The following is a 16,177-nucleotide window of genomic DNA, read 5'->3' on the forward strand; positions in this document are numbered from 1 at the left end:
ATTTATTTTCAGTCATACTGCCAAAGAGAGAACTTCTTCCCCTTTCTCTAATTGTGATAACAGATTCACTTCAGCCCCTCAAAAGTTTTTCATCTTTCATTTCAGTTTTGTTTGTCAAGTTTCCTTAGAAAGAAAAAACACAGCTAGAGCCGCTGTCTGCTGCATTATCGTAGTGGGGGGTTTGTTTGTTTTTTTAAAAAAGGCTAACTGCAGATATTCATGTCAAAATCAGCAGAGAGGAGACCTTTGACAAGAGAGTCACGAATGTGTTTTGTGTTAGAGTTTGTAATGAAAAGCTAGAATTTCCTGTATTTGAGCTCTATGGTTTGTAGTTTTGTCTGAGGCTCCATCAATTACAGTTGGTGTCTGATGAAAGTAATTTGTTTTGCTTTCTAGATTGATGTGTTCCTGGCCAGAAGTCTACTGGAGAAGCTGTATCTGTTTCAGGTATTTCAGTTAACTTTTATGCGGTGATAGTTTGTGTAAAACTAATTCAGAGCAGTGACTTTCCTTACTGCTTCAGCATGCCAAGATCTGGGATATGGGCAAGTCTGTTTGGGTCTCAGTCAGTTCAAACATTTAGTATTAAATCATTGCCAAGAGAGGGTTGGTCATTTATGGCACAGACTTGTCATTAAATCACTGCCTTGAACCACCCTAAGGGAGTGCTTTTAGTAGATGGTGTCTTTTTATCATGGTTTGGACAAATCTTCAGTCTCTAGGCCATCTTCTGTCGTCACTGATTTCTGCCGTGAAGAAGGTTGTGTAGTGACAAAGGCTTGGGGGGAAAGCAACAGGCTTTTAGGTCATACTCCCAAATCCCCTGATGACTCACGAATCAGTCACGTTATTTCTTTTCTTGATGTCTTGTATCCATCTGGCAAGTGGATCTACATGTGTGGGGAGAGGGAAGATTGAGTTCATTTCTGTGAAATTCTTTGATCTTTAAATGAGGAGGATTTTATAAAATGGATTTGTTTTCCAGTATCCTATTCGTCCAGCATCCATGACATACGATGATGTTACACATTTATCAGCGAAGATAAAACCAAAGCAGCAAAAGGTTGGTCATCATTTGAGTCCAGTCTGTAAGAGTTGTTTAATGTTGGGTAGAATGTACTTAAGAAAAGTGTATTGTGCTATTAAGTTGTTAAAACTGTGCAACTACTTGCAGGAGCAGATCTCTATGCTTGGAGGTATGGGGGAGTCTTTCATTGTGTCTGTAAAGTAGAGGTTAGAATAAGAGTAGTTTATAAAGGAGAGGAATTAAAGTCATGATAGAAAAGTCATTCTTTTAATATAAAATAGAGTCACTCAGGGAAACGTAGATACTGGTACTAATTTAGTCTGTAGGTGCTTGTGCTAATATAGCTTGATTTAAAAGGCCTTTACAGCATTCAGAAAAGCTGAGCTTTGGAAGCGTGCTCTGTCTGTCGGTGTCTGTGCAGCTCTTGATTTCTCTCTTGCCCGGCTGTGAATCATCTGCAGTCCTTTTGAAATCAGTGAGGATGTACAGGTAGTGAAAGTGCAGCCCGAGCCAGAATGATTACACTTGCTTGCAAATGTACCCGAAAACCATGGCTATGATTTTTAAATGCCTTGTATAAAAACCGCAGAAGTAAATGTCTGTGATATTAGTGTTTTGTTCTGGGAAGTGGTTAGGAGAATGCTTGTGTAAACTTTGGAGTTAGGATTCATGCTGTGTTCAGGAAGTCTTCTGTTAAAATTAGCAAATATTTGCATTGTAAGCCCTGTGTAGGCTTGTAAATCTGCTGTCTCATCCAGGGACTTGTAACTAGTTCAGTTTACGAGTAATATAAAGGGGAAGAAAAAATGAGGCAACAGCTGTGATATGCAAATTTATGAAGGCTTTGGCACACCTGAGGAAGAATATATACTGTATTGTTACAGTATAAAAAGAGATATGTCATGCAAGAAAACACTTATTTTTAACATTAGTCTGAAGTATAAAGTTTGAGGTGAGCAATAGTTCTCCTTGTAAGTAAAAGCTTGGAGCTTGTTTCTCTAATTCGATCAGTGTAAATCAGGTATAACCAGAAAGTCAGTGGTAGGTGCTGCAGTCTCAAACTTCCCAGCATCAAGGCCTTTGCCTCTAGAGAGGACGTAGTTACGTTACACTGCTTGGTACTCAAACTAGAAAGAAATGTACCTTAAGTCTGAGAGATTCTGAATGGATCCTCAGTGACGGGGAGGCTGGAACGATATTGCTTGTGCACTTGATGTGTACTGGTAAGTAAACTAGACTCATAGTGTAGTGGAAGGTATCCAGCAAAGTGAAGGTGTTTTTCGGGGCTTCCAAAAGAACTCTTGTTTCTCTGCTCTTGTTCCTTTACATGGGAGTTTGTATATCTCCAGCCTATTGTGAAAAGGTCCGCATCCTACAAAAACCCCGTATACATGCTCAAGTTTATGCTTGAGATTGGTCCTGAGGGTTGGAATCATGCTGCTTGTGGATGTAGATTTGCTGCAAACCTATGGAAATGTTAGCAAGTATGGGACTGAATTTTAATTTATATGTTTGTGCTTCCACCATGGTAATTCGCTGTCTTTCCTTTCGTATCATTTAGGTTGAACTTGAAATGGCCATTGATACTTTGAATCCTAACTACTGTCGCAGCAAAGGAGAACAGATTGCTCTCAACGTAGATGGCACGTGTACAGATGAAACAAGCACCTATTCCTCGTAGGTGTCCTTTTTGCCCTCATTTCCTTTTTGTTGTGAGCATAGATACATGTATGTCCACCAGGGAACGGTGAGAACAAGTGGCTGTACAGTCTTAGGGGTTGCTTTGGACACATATAGTAAGAATTTTTGGAGGTAACCTATATTTTTTGGTGTCCTTAATGACTTCTGAATTGCAAACAGAAAAATGAGTATATATATTTGCTGCAGTTGTTGCTAGTCCATTTTGAGAATTGGTGCTTTCAGACCTTTAATGCCACACGGCCTGTAGAATACAATCTCACAGCATTCATCTGTCTGCAGGAAGCTCATGGACAAGCAAACTTTCTGCTCTTCGCAAGCTGCAAGTAATGTTTCCCGCTACGCAGCTGCTGTCTATAAAAAAGGTAAGTTTCTTTTGCAGACCCCATCTGTGAAACATGCTTTTTCAAAGTTAAAATAAGACCAGTTCTTTTTTTTTCTACCCTCAATTTTAATTGACTGATGCATCTTTAGAGAAAGGAAGATTTTTCCTTATCAATGCCCTCAGAGTGCTTGACAAGGTCTAGCAAAATTGTAAATATTATATCTGAACACTGTGGGTTTGTAAATGCCTCCAGGATCTTAACAGTGCATGATGGCCTGAAATAATACACATTTGTAGCATAAATTTATCATTGTTATTTATATTACTATCTCCAGCTAATTGCGTCTGTCTCATTTTCATGTTCAAAGCTTTTGCCCCTCTCTTGCCTTCTAATGCCATCAGAGTTTTTATCTGAGGATCATTTGAGATGAAAATATGTAGGTTGTTTTCAGGAATAACTATTTTTCTGAGTCTCCTGAACTCTAGGTCAGGTCTGAGTCAGAATGTGGCTCTCTACAAGATCTGCTTTCAACACAAAAAGGACAGTAACAAAAATAGGTCTTGGTCTTTCATACTCCTGTGAAATCCTGCGCACTGGATGAATTTTTCATTTCAATCCCGTTTTACTGTATTAAATATTTATGTCCAATTGAAGCTGTGCCTTTACAGAGCTAGAGATGTAATGAAAAGTGCTGTCCTAGCGCAGTGGAAGAAATGATTTTAACCAACGTTAATTCTCTTTTTCAGGTGAACTTCACCTGACTCCACTACATGGAATTCTTCAGCTGAGGCCAAGCTTCACCTACTTGGACAAGGCTGATGCAAAACACAGAGAAAGAGAAGCTGCTAATGAAGGTAAATGCTCCATGAGTTGTGTTTTCTTTTAGGAGCTGAGATACAAGTTCTCTCTATAATTCTACTGATAAGAGTCATTCTATTCTGAAGTTTTTTATTATGACAACATATTGATTATAAGGCTATTTCTCAGATTGTTTTGCTGACCTTATTTTCAATGTTGCTGCATAAATGCTTTTGTGGGAATAGTGTGAGGGATTGGGAGTGGGGTGGGAGGTGGTGGGTGGTGCCGAAGGGCAGCAGTAAAGGAGCGTGACCCCCCTGCCACTGCGAAGTTGCACTGCAGAGGTTGGGGGTGCAGTATCTCCTGTCACAGCAGCAGTGTGGTGCTGTCATACATTGCATAGTTTGGCAAGCTGGGACTGAACTCACTTTTTTAGTTCTTGGTACCATTTTCTTCCTGCATGGACACCCAGACAGTTAAAGTTTAGGCTTTGGCTCTTTTACCGCACTACTGTGTTTATTCTGTTGTATTTTTTTGGCAGGTGGTGATTCATCCCAGGATGAAGCTGAAGATGATGTTAAGCAAATTACTGTATGTCCAAATTTCGTTTTTATAATAGTTCAGGCAACAGTTCACAAGAAAGCATAACAGTTCACACCCAAATAAAAGGACAGGAAACCTCAGCTAGTTCTGCTGACCCTGTGCTTGGCAGGGGGAAGCAGGATGGACTTGCACTTGTTGTACAAGCATAAAAATGGCACTCACAGCAAGGAATGATTCGTTTGAGCTGGGGCCCCTAGCTTATGTACCAAACAAATCATGCAGATGTTTTGGGGGTTTGGGGGCTGTATTTAATGATGCCCAAATCTTCTAGGTAAGATTCTCCCGCCCTGAGACCGAACAAGCTCGTCAAAGACGCGTTCAGTCCTATGAGTTCCTGCAGAAGAGACAAGCAGAAGAGCACTGGGTTCATCTACATTATTATGGCTTAAAGGTGTGTGCAGGCTGCTGAGGAGGCTGCCTGGGCCTGAAGGTTCAACCAAGTCTAGAACTGTTTTTAAATCTGAGCCCGTGAGAGTCAGGGAATCATCAAAAGCTAATGAACTAAAGTAGGTCTGCAGGCTTGAACAGAGCCTGCAGTGCTCTGTAGCTCCTCTACTGGGTAATGCTGTGGGATCTCCACACTGGAAAAGATTTAAAACTGAGAGCTGGACAAACAAGAAGGGAGGTCTGAGTACAGGAATCACTCGGGTCTTGGAATATGAACTGGACTTTGTGAAAGACTTGGTGAACTCAGTCTGTTTGGTGTCAGAAATCCTGTTTGTCTGACCCACATGCATGCATGTCAGGAGATTTTTTAAGTCGTAGCGACAGAAATCGCTATGACATCCCGTGAGCATCATTCAAGAAAGTGAAAATAGAACATCAGTTAGTGATGTGGAATGCTTGAATGGTGCAGTAATGACAGGGTGGTCACAGTCTGGAATGAAGAATCCAGATCTCTGGCATTTTGTATGTTTTCAGTATGTGGTGGTGACTCTTGGTTTTCTCTGTATCTCCAGGATAGCCGTTCTGAACATGAGCGCCAGTATTTATTTAGTCAAGGTCACGGCCTTGCTGAAAACACGGAATTAATTAAATCTCCCAGGTAATGGTTGGTGGTTTCCTACAGAAATTGTAGTCATTTGTTGGGATTCTGAGTAATAAGTAAATGTATTGTTTAAAAGCCCGATCTTTGATAGTTCTATACATGGTAAAAGTGGAATTGTTTAAAAAAATACAGAAACAAGCTGGCCTTCAACTTATTCAGATTTCTTTCTTTGTTTCCCTGTACTGTGACGTTAAAATTAGTTGTTCTCACTTGGGTTTGTAGCCTCTTGTATGTTATCACAACCCTGCATTATTTGGGCTGTGAATACTGTAAAGGAAAACTAAAATAAAAGCTCCTTGTGGTTAAAATAAATTCAGTCTCTGAAGCCAGTAGCTTCTGTGGTTAGCAAATCTTAGAAAACTTTGTGATTTCTGAGAGACACCTGAAACCACTTGAAACTTGTTTGGCTTTGTTTCTTGCTGACTGCAGCTGTACAGGAATCTTCCCATGATCTAGTCAGTACTAGCGCTTTGCCGTAATCTGATAGAACCGTGGCCCAAGTAATAGGAAAATAGCAACTCTTCTCTCTGTTTAATGGTGTGGTGTGATTTTTCTGAACATTTAACATCTCAGTGGAAGAGTGCTAGGTGTTCTGAGAAGTCTTTTGGATTCTTTCCTCACAGACACTAGTAATTACATGGGTGGAAAAGACTTTTTGCTTGTTGCTGGCCTGATTCTGTGTCTACAGGACTTCACGTGGCTCCTCTTACTGCTGTGGCAGAGCACCCGTGTTTAATGTATTTACTCTTGCAATTCCGCTGGCCACTTCTAATGTACAGAAGAGCTGGGATTCTGGCTCACATTTATTTCATGCCTTCTCTTCAGGCACATGAGTGTCAGTAGCATTTTCTAGTGCTGAGTTCACAGAGGAAAGTGAGAGAGGAAAGGGGAGACACTTCTTTTCAGGCTAATGTTTGTTTTGTCGACTCACGCAAGTAGGTTGCTCTAAGCAAGAAATAACTGTACTTAAGTCTGGGAAGTCCCAAGACAAACATTAAGGACGTGTTTTCTTTTCTTATAGTGAATATTTAATGATGCTGATGCCTCCAAGCGTAGAGGAAGAGAAGTAAGTGTTTGTACAGAATGTTTGAAGTCCACATAGGCATAGATAGCCCCTTTTTCATGGGCTGCAACTCTGCTTGTTTATCTGCAGTGACAAACCGATGGCTCCAAGCAACGTGCTTTCCATGGCCCAGCTGAGAACTTTACCCCTCGCTGATCAGATTAAGATCCTGATGAAGAACGGTTTGTAGTTTTTGTAATACACTTGCACTTCACTCTGTGACTTCTAATTGCTTCAGATAAGGGACCTTTCCTAGGAGTAGCAGTCCTGTCACCGCACCAGGTGGAGTCTGGCTCTCTGATTCTGTGAAGAATCCAAATCTTGAGCCTTTCCTTAAGAAGACCTGCCGTGCAGGCAAGAGCAGTAACAGCAGACGTGACTGCTGCTCTGAATGTTCACAGTCAATTTACTCTTAAAATAATTCCTAATCTGATGGTAACTTTCTGGATACATGTATTGCAGCAGGTATCTCCTAGAATGTGGGGGCTGAGTGTGAATTACAAGTTGAAGGTTAATGCAGCAAGCTGCACTTCAGCATTTTCTGGGAAGTTTTCAGTAATACCCACTTGATGAGTGTCATCTGGGGTTTTTATTTTGTAGATTCAGAGTTACTATCTGATACGAGCAAGATCCTGAGGACTTTGCCTCAGGAGCTTCCTGTCTTGTCAGGTGTCTCTGTTTCCAAGTATTGCCAAAGGCATAGATTTGTTTTTAATTTTTTTTAATGTGTTAACTTGGGACCAGTTAAGATAATCAACTTTGATGCAGCACTAGCAGATATTTTTAGAACAGATGCTGGACTGTAGTGCAAGGGGGAGACTTTGAACTTAGGTTTTGGATTTTTTTCCAAGATATGTCTTTGACCATGAACTTCCTTATAAATCATATTATTCTAGATTTATAAATCTATCTCTCTATCATGTGCTCTGAAGAAACCCTCAGTTTGGTGTGTATTTTGCCTTTCAGTGAAGGTCATGCCGTTTGCAAATCTGATGAGTTTGCTGGGCTCTGGGACTGACTCTACGGCAGTTCTGCGCTGTATACAGCAGGTGGCAATGCTGGTCCAGGGAAACTGGGTGGTGAAGAGGTACGGCTCCTCTTTGTTACTGGAATATGATTTTCTGCTTTAAGGAGAGGATCAGAACAATGGATTTTTATATACTAATCTTCCTTGTGTCCCAAAGTGGCTATGTTCTTAGCTCACAGCACTGTAAAACCTTGATTTAATGTTTGGTGCTTTTTAATGCAGTCGGATATTCAAAATTCAAAGGGCTGATGTTAAGGGATAATACCTTAATACCTACCCCAGCTAGACTTACGGCTAAGCAGTGATGTAATCTGTTGTTTGCATTTGAGTTATGTCAGATTTTTGATGTTGTCTTCACTCAGGTTCTTTTGTAAGAGGACTCCCAAATTCTTCCAGAGATCACTGTCAGATATAAACACAGAAAATGAAACCATTGTCAGCTATATTATTTCTTAGCTGAATTCAGTCAAAGAAAGATCTTTGTGCAGTCACCTTGCTCTTCATCAGTGGATGCTGCTCTTGCCAGCTGCAAGCTACCCTCTAGAAGGCATTGCCCACTTGGTAGATCAAGTGTGGGGTACTGAGTGTACCCCATGAGATGGATTCTGTATCATCCTCCTGTTTATTAGGATGAAGGGTACCACTGGGAATTGCAGTCTTAACGTGCAGTATGTTTTGGGTTTGTTTGTTTGTTTGTTTTTTCCTGGGTGAAGCACTGCATGTGGAGAGTTATGGTCTCTGGGGTATCTCTCTGTGTCAAGCTGAGTGGCACCAGCTACCAGTGCAGCTCTGTTACCAGGATATATTTCAGCTGTTGTGATACAGGCCTGGATTAATAGCGTGAACAGTTTTTACAGCAGTTTTATGCTGTCCCTCCAGCCATTCCAGAAAGAAGCTGGAGGCAAGTTGAAAGACAGTGTATTAGCATTCAGATTGGGTTTATGTTGTAGCTGTGTGTATCTCTGGTGGGTGTGGTGTGTTTGGGAAGGTTGGGAACAGTGCAGCATGTGCACACATCAGAGCTTTAAATGGAGGGGGGACCTATTTATTTGGCCTGGGTAGAATCAAGATCTTGAACCTGGGTTGCCCTGAGGCTTTGGAGGGCATGCTGGCAAATGTCAGCCAGTTGGTCTTGCAAGCAGACAAGGACACAGGGTAGAGCTGGTCTCAGGGCTGTTTGGTTTGAGCTTGACATTCTGTACTATTGTTCTCTTAAGCCTTTGATTCCTGGGAAGGAAATGACCCTTATGCCCATACATCAGCATTTTGGCTAAATGCCGCCTTCAAGGCTGTGTACCAGGTTGGCCTAAGCATTTCTTAGGATCACTCTGGTCTTGTTTACACCAGTCCAAGGGAGAATAGGCTTTGCAAGCTGTTCTTGCTTTGTTAGCAAAGCTTGTACCTGTGTTGCATGCATCTGCTGGCCACAAGGCTGTGCTTTGCAGGTATAAGCCTTTTTGCACTAGTGTAATTGCAGTGGTGTAATTACACTGATATTAATTCCTTTAATGAAAACCATGCTTTGGATAAAGGTGTAATTTAACTGCAGAACAGGGAGGACATGTTTGTTATGTTAATCGTTACCAATGCAGTTTTTCTGGAGTACCTAGTAACTAATCCGTTTTCCTTTTTAATTAACAGTGATGTCCTCTACCCAAAAGATACTTCTAGTCCACATAGTGGAGTCCCTGCAGAAGTGCTCTGTAGAGGGAGAGACTTTGTTGTAAGTATGAAAGTACGTGTTGTTTTTAAAGGAAAACGCAGGTGAAGTTTGCCTGAGAGGCCATGGCATTGCAAAACCCTGCTGCTCTCCTGCAATAAGGTGTTTCCCCCGAAGAAGTTATTTGTCCTTTAATCCTGAAGGTGGTGTTTCAAGTGTGTCATGGGAGGGTTGGTGTCGACTGACATTGTGGCTGGCTGGCAGGTTCAGATCATCTGTCATTAACAGTATTCATCCCTTTCTAACACATGCCGTAGAGCCACTATCGTGTTGCCGCCACATTGTGGGGCTTACAGAAAACCCAGGACTGGATAACAAAGTGCTTGTTTTTCCAGATATATTTCTGTGGGCTCGGGACCGTGAGGGCAGGTTGGGTAAGCCTTGTGCTTCCTGAGCACGCACTGTTGATGTTTGAAAAGGACTTTATTCCCCAGAGCTGCTAATCAGTGAAAGGACTTTGTTCCCAGGCACCTTTTGTGAGCAGTAGCTGCACATGGAAGTCAAAATGAATACTGGTCTTGTAAACACAGACGTGGCCACAGCAAAAAAGGAACAACCTCTGCATTGTGTTTATTTTCACTAACCATGGAAGGAATTTAGTTCCTAAGTGGTTCCTAAGTTCATATTCAGTTTATGGCTTCTACCTCATCAAAGAGAAGCTGATGAGTGCATTGCTTTCTCTTTTTCCAGTCAGACTTGACTGTTCCCCTTGTTTGCAAAGTTTGTTTGTGGTATTTAGGTCTTAATGGGAGCATGGTGTGCCAGAGACTTTAAGGATATTACAGTACCAGTGTAAGATAAAAGTGATGGTGATTGGAACTGACTTTTTATGGTGTCTTGATGTCTGCCCAAGACATCTGCCATATGGAGACTTGGATTCAGGTGTGACCCAGTGACATAAGTCTTCAGGACACAGCAGATTAGGTGACAGGTCATGTATAAAGTCCTAGGGACCAGAAGTTACGCTCAGTGAAGTAAGCGGTAGTGTTTTAGCGATTAAGATGTAAAGAGAAATTATTTTCATTTGAACTCTGTCAGATATACCTTGTGTGAGAAATGGATCTGTGTTCATCCCAAAGGCAAGTAATTTGCTGATGAGCTCTACAACAGGGAAAAAGTTAAAATTTTAGAGAATAGAAAGCATCAGTATTTCTGGCTTTTAGACAAAGTGAAATGTCTGGTTATAAGGCTCAGAAATAGTATGTAATGCTGTATTGCATCTGTGGAGAAAATGTGTTCTAGCTTAAAAAGTGAACTTTATTTCCCTGTATATATTTGTGTAAGGTAATTAATAAGGTTAAAAAAATATTTATGGCCAGTAGTGACTTTTAGTGTCCACCTGTTCCGTACTGTACTTTGGGGAGGAGGAAACGTACTTTGTGTCTTTTCGGAAAGCTGCTTTTTTTTCCTCACAAAATGAACTCAGAGGACCTGAGTACCAGGGGCTCTAATGGAGGGCAAGGGGCCTAATGAGAAACAGCTGCCTCAGAACGGTGTGCAGGGCGAGCTGGCAGATCTGCCTCCTCTGGCCAGCAGCTTCGTGTGCTTTCAAACAGAAAAGCCCTGTGCCCTAAAGCAAGCGTGGTGGTTATGTGTGTTTGTGGGCAGAGAGAGGGATGCATAGACGATGTCGTGGGGCAGGAAGAAATTGGCAGTAATGAGATTTTGTATTCTTCACAACATTATCCACACAAATACTAGAAGAGGTTGTAGTCTATTTAGGAAGAAATCAGTGGTCATGTTCAGCGTTCTGCCCAAGTCCTCGTGTGTCCCTGTCAGCCGTCCTCGGCCTCTCAGGGTGTCAGACCTGCGGAGCTGCTCTGCAGAGCCCCCAGCTTTTGCTTTACCTGGGGACAAGTGTGTGGGTGAGCAGCCATCCCAGCGTAAGTGTCGGTGGCCACGATGTGCATTGAAGAAGGGGACAGGCGCTTCCTGGGGTCTGTGTCCTGCAGAAAAGCAACAGTCAGCAGCCTTTACAGGCCTCTGCATTAGCAGAAGTGGATGAGGAGTTTCTTTAAGATGATGAGTCTCTCTTTTTTGGAAGCTAAGTGGAGTTTGAGTTAAGAGAGTCTTCATAGCTTTTGTAGTCACAGGTTTCATGAAGGCAAACCGCGCACTCTCAAAGCTTTTGATACTGTGGTCATGGCTGTTTGAGGCCAGAAAGTGTTTTCTTGCTACCTGGCTGAGAGTCACCTACTTGAAAGGAATGGGGTTTCCATTTTTCTGGTAACATCATTGAACAGGGTCAGTACAACTTCAGTAAAGCAACTGCCTAATACAGTTATATTAGGTTTTTTCCTTTGTTCCATTCCTAGATGTGGAAGTTCACACAGGACCGCTGGGTTGTGAGAAGGGAAGTGGCAGCAGTTACAAAAGTGAGTGATATATTTTTTCTTTTCCCCCTCCCTAAATCAGCAGCTGGTGGGAAGTGTTGGACATTGTCTGCAGGTCAGTAGTGGATGCTGCTTCAAGCCTTTTCTCAGGGTCACAGCATCTGCATTACTGCTGATTTGCAGTGTTGCTCACCAGGCTTGCCTTCCCTGTGGAGCAGCTGTAGATACGTACCCTTTTTAGAAACATTTCAAGCATCTCCCACAGTTACACAACTGCACAGGGTGTGACTGTCCTTGTAGGTGAGCCACCAGAATGCATCTCGGCCTCTCATCTCGTTCAGTGGAAAGCCAGACACAATTTGAATTAAGCTGACCAACTGAGTGCTTGTGCAGTCCACGCTAGCTACTATGCTTTGGGTGTGTTATAAAAGAGCAACTCTTCTGTTGGTATTTGCCAGTTATTGATATAGAATAAAAGCTTTAAAGCAAGTCAGGCACCTGAGTATTCTGCTAAAACTGGCAAATGAATGAAAAACATTAAGTAAAGAGGACAATCCTTCTTTAAAATGCAGTAAAATGATGAAACACGAGTCAATTTATGCACAGACTGTGTATTTTTGAATGTAAGATCCACTACTACTTAAAAGCTGTGCGTGTGTAGGTGCAGCATGTCTGACCTGCAGCTCTAAAATAAGACTAACATTGTAGAATATGCTTCTCTTCACAACAGTCTTTTCATCTCCGTTTGGAAACTCCCTTTTCTTCACAAAACATGCTGTAAGCTATTTGACTTTGAGGTGATTAATCACCACTGCTCTCTGAAGTCCTGTGTTTTTAACATTGTGTGAAAGTGTTGGTGCTGCAGAGAAGGGTGAGTGTCTCTGAGTTAGCTGGGTGTGCCTTCATGGACGTGGCCCGTATACACCAAATCGGTCCAGCTCGTCCTGTCTCATGGAACGATGCCCATTGCTCGTGCCTGCGTATGTCCTATGTAAATTGACTTCCATATTTTTTGTGCTTTTTCTTTTAGCTTTGCCCAGAAGATGTGAAAGACTTCCTAGAGCACATGTCTGTGGCAAGAATAAACAAAGGTTGGGAGTTCATGCTCCCTTACGATGAAGACTTTGTGAAGAAGCATCCAGATATAGTTCAGAGGCAACATATGCTGTGGATGGGCATTCAGGCCAAGTAAATGACTTATTTTATTTGGGGGAATAAGCTAAAACCAGAGAACTATCTAATACAAAATTTCCGTAGACATTGATAGATAATTTGATGTGTATTGCCTCAGAGGTTTCCCCCTCACGGTCACTGGGCAGTGGTGTGGTGGGGGTGTCACTGCATCATTCAGGCCATTCCTGTTCTTGCCTCCCTGGAGAAACTGAGTTTTCTAGCTAGTGGCTAAAGCTGGCGTGGCTGCATGCAGGCATAGCAACTGAAACTGTCCTGGTATATCTTATCTTTGTCTTTCAGATTAGAAAAGGTCTATAATTTCGTAAAGGAACATTTGACACCAAAGAAACAAGAGGCACAATCAGGTAAATGGAATTGTGCTTGGATCATCTTGAAGCACATGCATCCTTCTGTATTCCTGGGCGATTTGAAGTTCCTCTCTGGTGTTTTGAATGTGTTGGGGACTGATCTTGTTTAATATTTTTCCTTTCTTGTGATTTCCCCTGGATTGTTTGAGCCAGATTTTGGTCTGTACTAACATCAGTGATGTTGGGGTGACACAAGCTTATTGTAGCACCCTTGTAGCAGAGCAGAGAGGATTCCTTGGCACTGGGGACTTGCTATTTGACAGTGTAAAATCAGATGGTTCTGTTAATCCACTACTTCATTTAAGCCGTCTTGTGTGGTGTAACGGTGTAGGCAGCTCCTGAAGAGAGGACAGGACCAGTGCACAGGTAATTCTGACCTCTCCGTTTGCAAGCTAACCTGGATGAGGTGACTATTTTTTTCGTTTCCCCTCATTTGCACTGTGCTCTCTGCGCTGTGGCTGAGGGCTGAGCAATTAATGAAGAATGTGTTTGGCTGGGGGCTGTAAGGAGGCGTGAAGCTGTCTCTTTTTGACATCCTTCTCCACCATGGATGCTAATGAGAATATTAAAGTAGCTGCTCTATAATCCTAGACAATCGTGAAAACTTGAGATTCCAGAGATTTTTAACTAGGCATGTGGCTCATTGCCAGGCAGGAGAGCCAATGAAGAATACAAGCAGAACTGACAAACAAGGACGTGAATCCATTTCAATACCCTGTGTCCATTTCAATACCTTGCTTGGAAGGATTAGGTGTTGAGTTATTTGGAGAGGATTAGCAAACCCGACAGCAGAGAAGATAACAGTGTGTGTGCTGTGCGTGCTTTTGCCTTAAACACAGCGCTCTGTCCTTTGGCATTGCGACTGGGTTTGTCTGCTGCCAACATGCCTTTTTGTTTCACCTTTGGGTAGCTGGTGTGGAACGGACACAGGGGAAGAGGTGCAGGTTTCCCTGGGAAAAGACTCCCTCCTGTCCCTTGCTCCTCATGACTGGATAGTAATAGTAAGGAGAGGGTCTCAGACTTTCATGCTGTGCACATCATGCTAAAATGGTGTTCACGTTCACTGTTAACACCTTCACTGTCCTCGCTCTGCCTATAGGACGTCCTTGTGATGGCTCTGGCAGTTGCTGCAGCAGTCCCCACCAGCCACTAGGTACTCTTAAAATATAAGGTTGTTGGGTAAAGAAGCATTTGGATCACAAGTAGAGAGGTATAAGCAGTCTGTATTCTGGTTTCCTGATTTGCAGAAAAGGCCCTAGTGATTGAACGGATGCACTTTGTCTTTGCTTCAGGTTCCTTGACTGGAACACCCTTCCCCAAGCATCTGGCTTACAACAGTCAGCATGTTAAAAAAAAGACACACACTGAAAAAGTCAGTAAAAAAACAAAAGTAAAATCTAATCAACAGACTGGGTTTATGCCTCGGATTTCACAAGCAGATTATGTTTGCTGGTTTAATTTCACTATGAGCTCATAAAGAAGCATTCTGCAAGACTGGAGCTCTGCTTGTGTTGAGATTTATGGTATTTTTTTTTCATACTAGCTCATGCGTTGGTGGTTTCTGGGGAGCAAAGGGTCAACATGGCTAAAGCAAAAGTAAAGCAGAACTATGGGCAGCTGGAGAAGGAGTTCCAGAAGCAAAAGGCAGAGATGAAATCAAATGACACCTCAGCCAAGATAGATGTTTCCAATATCCACATTAAAGAGGAGCCTGTGAGTGATGAGGAGCCAATGGATACCTCGGCTTACGAGGGTATGAACAACGGCATTGTCAACGGCCTCCACGCAGAGGACTCCATGGACTCTTTAAACGGCCACTTGCCTGGAGGCTGCATTGACCGGGTAGCACAAGAACTGAAGGCATTTGTGTCGTCAACGTTTAGGAAACAGTTTGTACTCACCCTGAGTGAGCTTAAACGGTTATTTAATCTTCACTTGGCCAGTCTTCCTCCGGGACATACGTTGTTCAGTGGCATTTCGGACAAAATGTTACAGGACATGGTGCTGGACACTGGCTGCAAACAGATTTTGGTGCCTGTAAGTATGTTTTTTTTCTTGGTGTACTTTGGGGAGGAGAGAGGTGTTTAAACATCTGAGCGGTAAGACGTTTGTGTCCTGTGCTGCTGGACTGGAAGAACAGATGTGCTCTGGGTGACTCTCCAGTATGGGACACGTTGAAGCTGCTGGGGGTTTGTCTGGCCCCCTGTTTCTGGCAGGCCCTGTGCTCAGCTCTGTGCTCTGCGGTGCGCTGTGTAGCTCCCTTGCGTTTGGGGCTCTGTTTGCACGTCCAGGCTGTTGGGCTGCAGTGACTCACTGTTCCAACTTGCTCCTGTTAACGTGATCTAAGGCAGTCCCAGCTTCCCACCAGCTCTCCTGGTTGCACAAGCGCCTTGTTTCAGGGACAGGGACGCAGTGCGGGGAGGAAGGGTGGCATTGCCTGCCTGGGAGCCACAAGGCACACCCAGCAGAACCCTCTGGGAAGCAACAAACCATATCTGTGGCAGCTTTCTTGGGTCAGTCCTGTTCCTCCTAGACTGTGCAGGGGTGTCTTTGTTTCGGAAATGAAAGGTGTGATTGCGTGAGACACAACCAGGTTTGTGTGACAGTAGATTGCTCGGGAAAGGAAAAGGAATTTGGCATCATGGGAGAGAGCCTAAAAGGAAATTAATTTTACAAGACATCTGGCAGTGCTGATTGGTCCGCAACCAGACAAAGCTTGGGAGTCAGCTGCCTTTGGGGAGAGAGGAAGAAAGATGTGCAAACTGCTCGGAAGAGGAGGCAGGCAGGCTGACGAGAGAGAGAGCCTGCAGCATGGGAGCTGAAACCCAGCTGGGGAACAAGGGTTGTATGAGGGGGCAGAAAGAACGTGTTCAGTCGTGTGCAAAGTACATGTTGTGGCACCTGGGAGCTGAGTAACAGACTGGAAATGCCACTAGGGAGACCACCAATTTCAGTGCTTTCTGCTTTCTCTCTTGACAGCTTCCAAGTCCTGG

At 43.0% G+C, this 16,177-nt stretch overlaps 1 protein-coding gene across 2 annotated transcripts in view; it reads left to right on the forward strand.

Moving 5' to 3' along the window:
• POLR3E (RNA polymerase III subunit E) overlaps window positions 1-16,177 on the forward strand; it is a 29,251-nt gene that overhangs the window by 5,484 nt on the left and 7,590 nt on the right. For both annotated transcript variants that reach the window (XM_065031105.1, XM_065031106.1), the window contains 16 exons: window positions 397-447; window positions 986-1,063; window positions 2,589-2,704; window positions 3,008-3,090; window positions 3,798-3,905; window positions 4,391-4,440; window positions 4,724-4,843; window positions 5,412-5,497; window positions 6,522-6,566; window positions 6,654-6,745; window positions 7,530-7,650; window positions 9,232-9,313; window positions 11,626-11,685; window positions 12,674-12,831; window positions 13,117-13,181; window positions 14,728-15,221. In XM_065031105.1, coding sequence (XP_064887177.1) covers window positions 397-447; window positions 986-1,063; window positions 2,589-2,704; window positions 3,008-3,090; window positions 3,798-3,905; window positions 4,391-4,440; window positions 4,724-4,843; window positions 5,412-5,497; window positions 6,522-6,566; window positions 6,654-6,745; window positions 7,530-7,650; window positions 9,232-9,313; window positions 11,626-11,685; window positions 12,674-12,831; window positions 13,117-13,181; window positions 14,728-15,221 — 1,809 coding nt within the window. The remainder of the gene's footprint in view (window positions 1-396; window positions 448-985; window positions 1,064-2,588; window positions 2,705-3,007; window positions 3,091-3,797; window positions 3,906-4,390; window positions 4,441-4,723; window positions 4,844-5,411; window positions 5,498-6,521; window positions 6,567-6,653; window positions 6,746-7,529; window positions 7,651-9,231; window positions 9,314-11,625; window positions 11,686-12,673; window positions 12,832-13,116; window positions 13,182-14,727; window positions 15,222-16,177) is intronic.

This window comes from Columba livia, chromosome 15 (genome assembly GCF_036013475.1).
Source record: "Columba livia isolate bColLiv1 breed racing homer chromosome 15, bColLiv1.pat.W.v2, whole genome shotgun sequence".
Lineage (NCBI taxonomy): Eukaryota > Metazoa > Chordata > Aves > Columbiformes > Columbidae > Columba > Columba livia.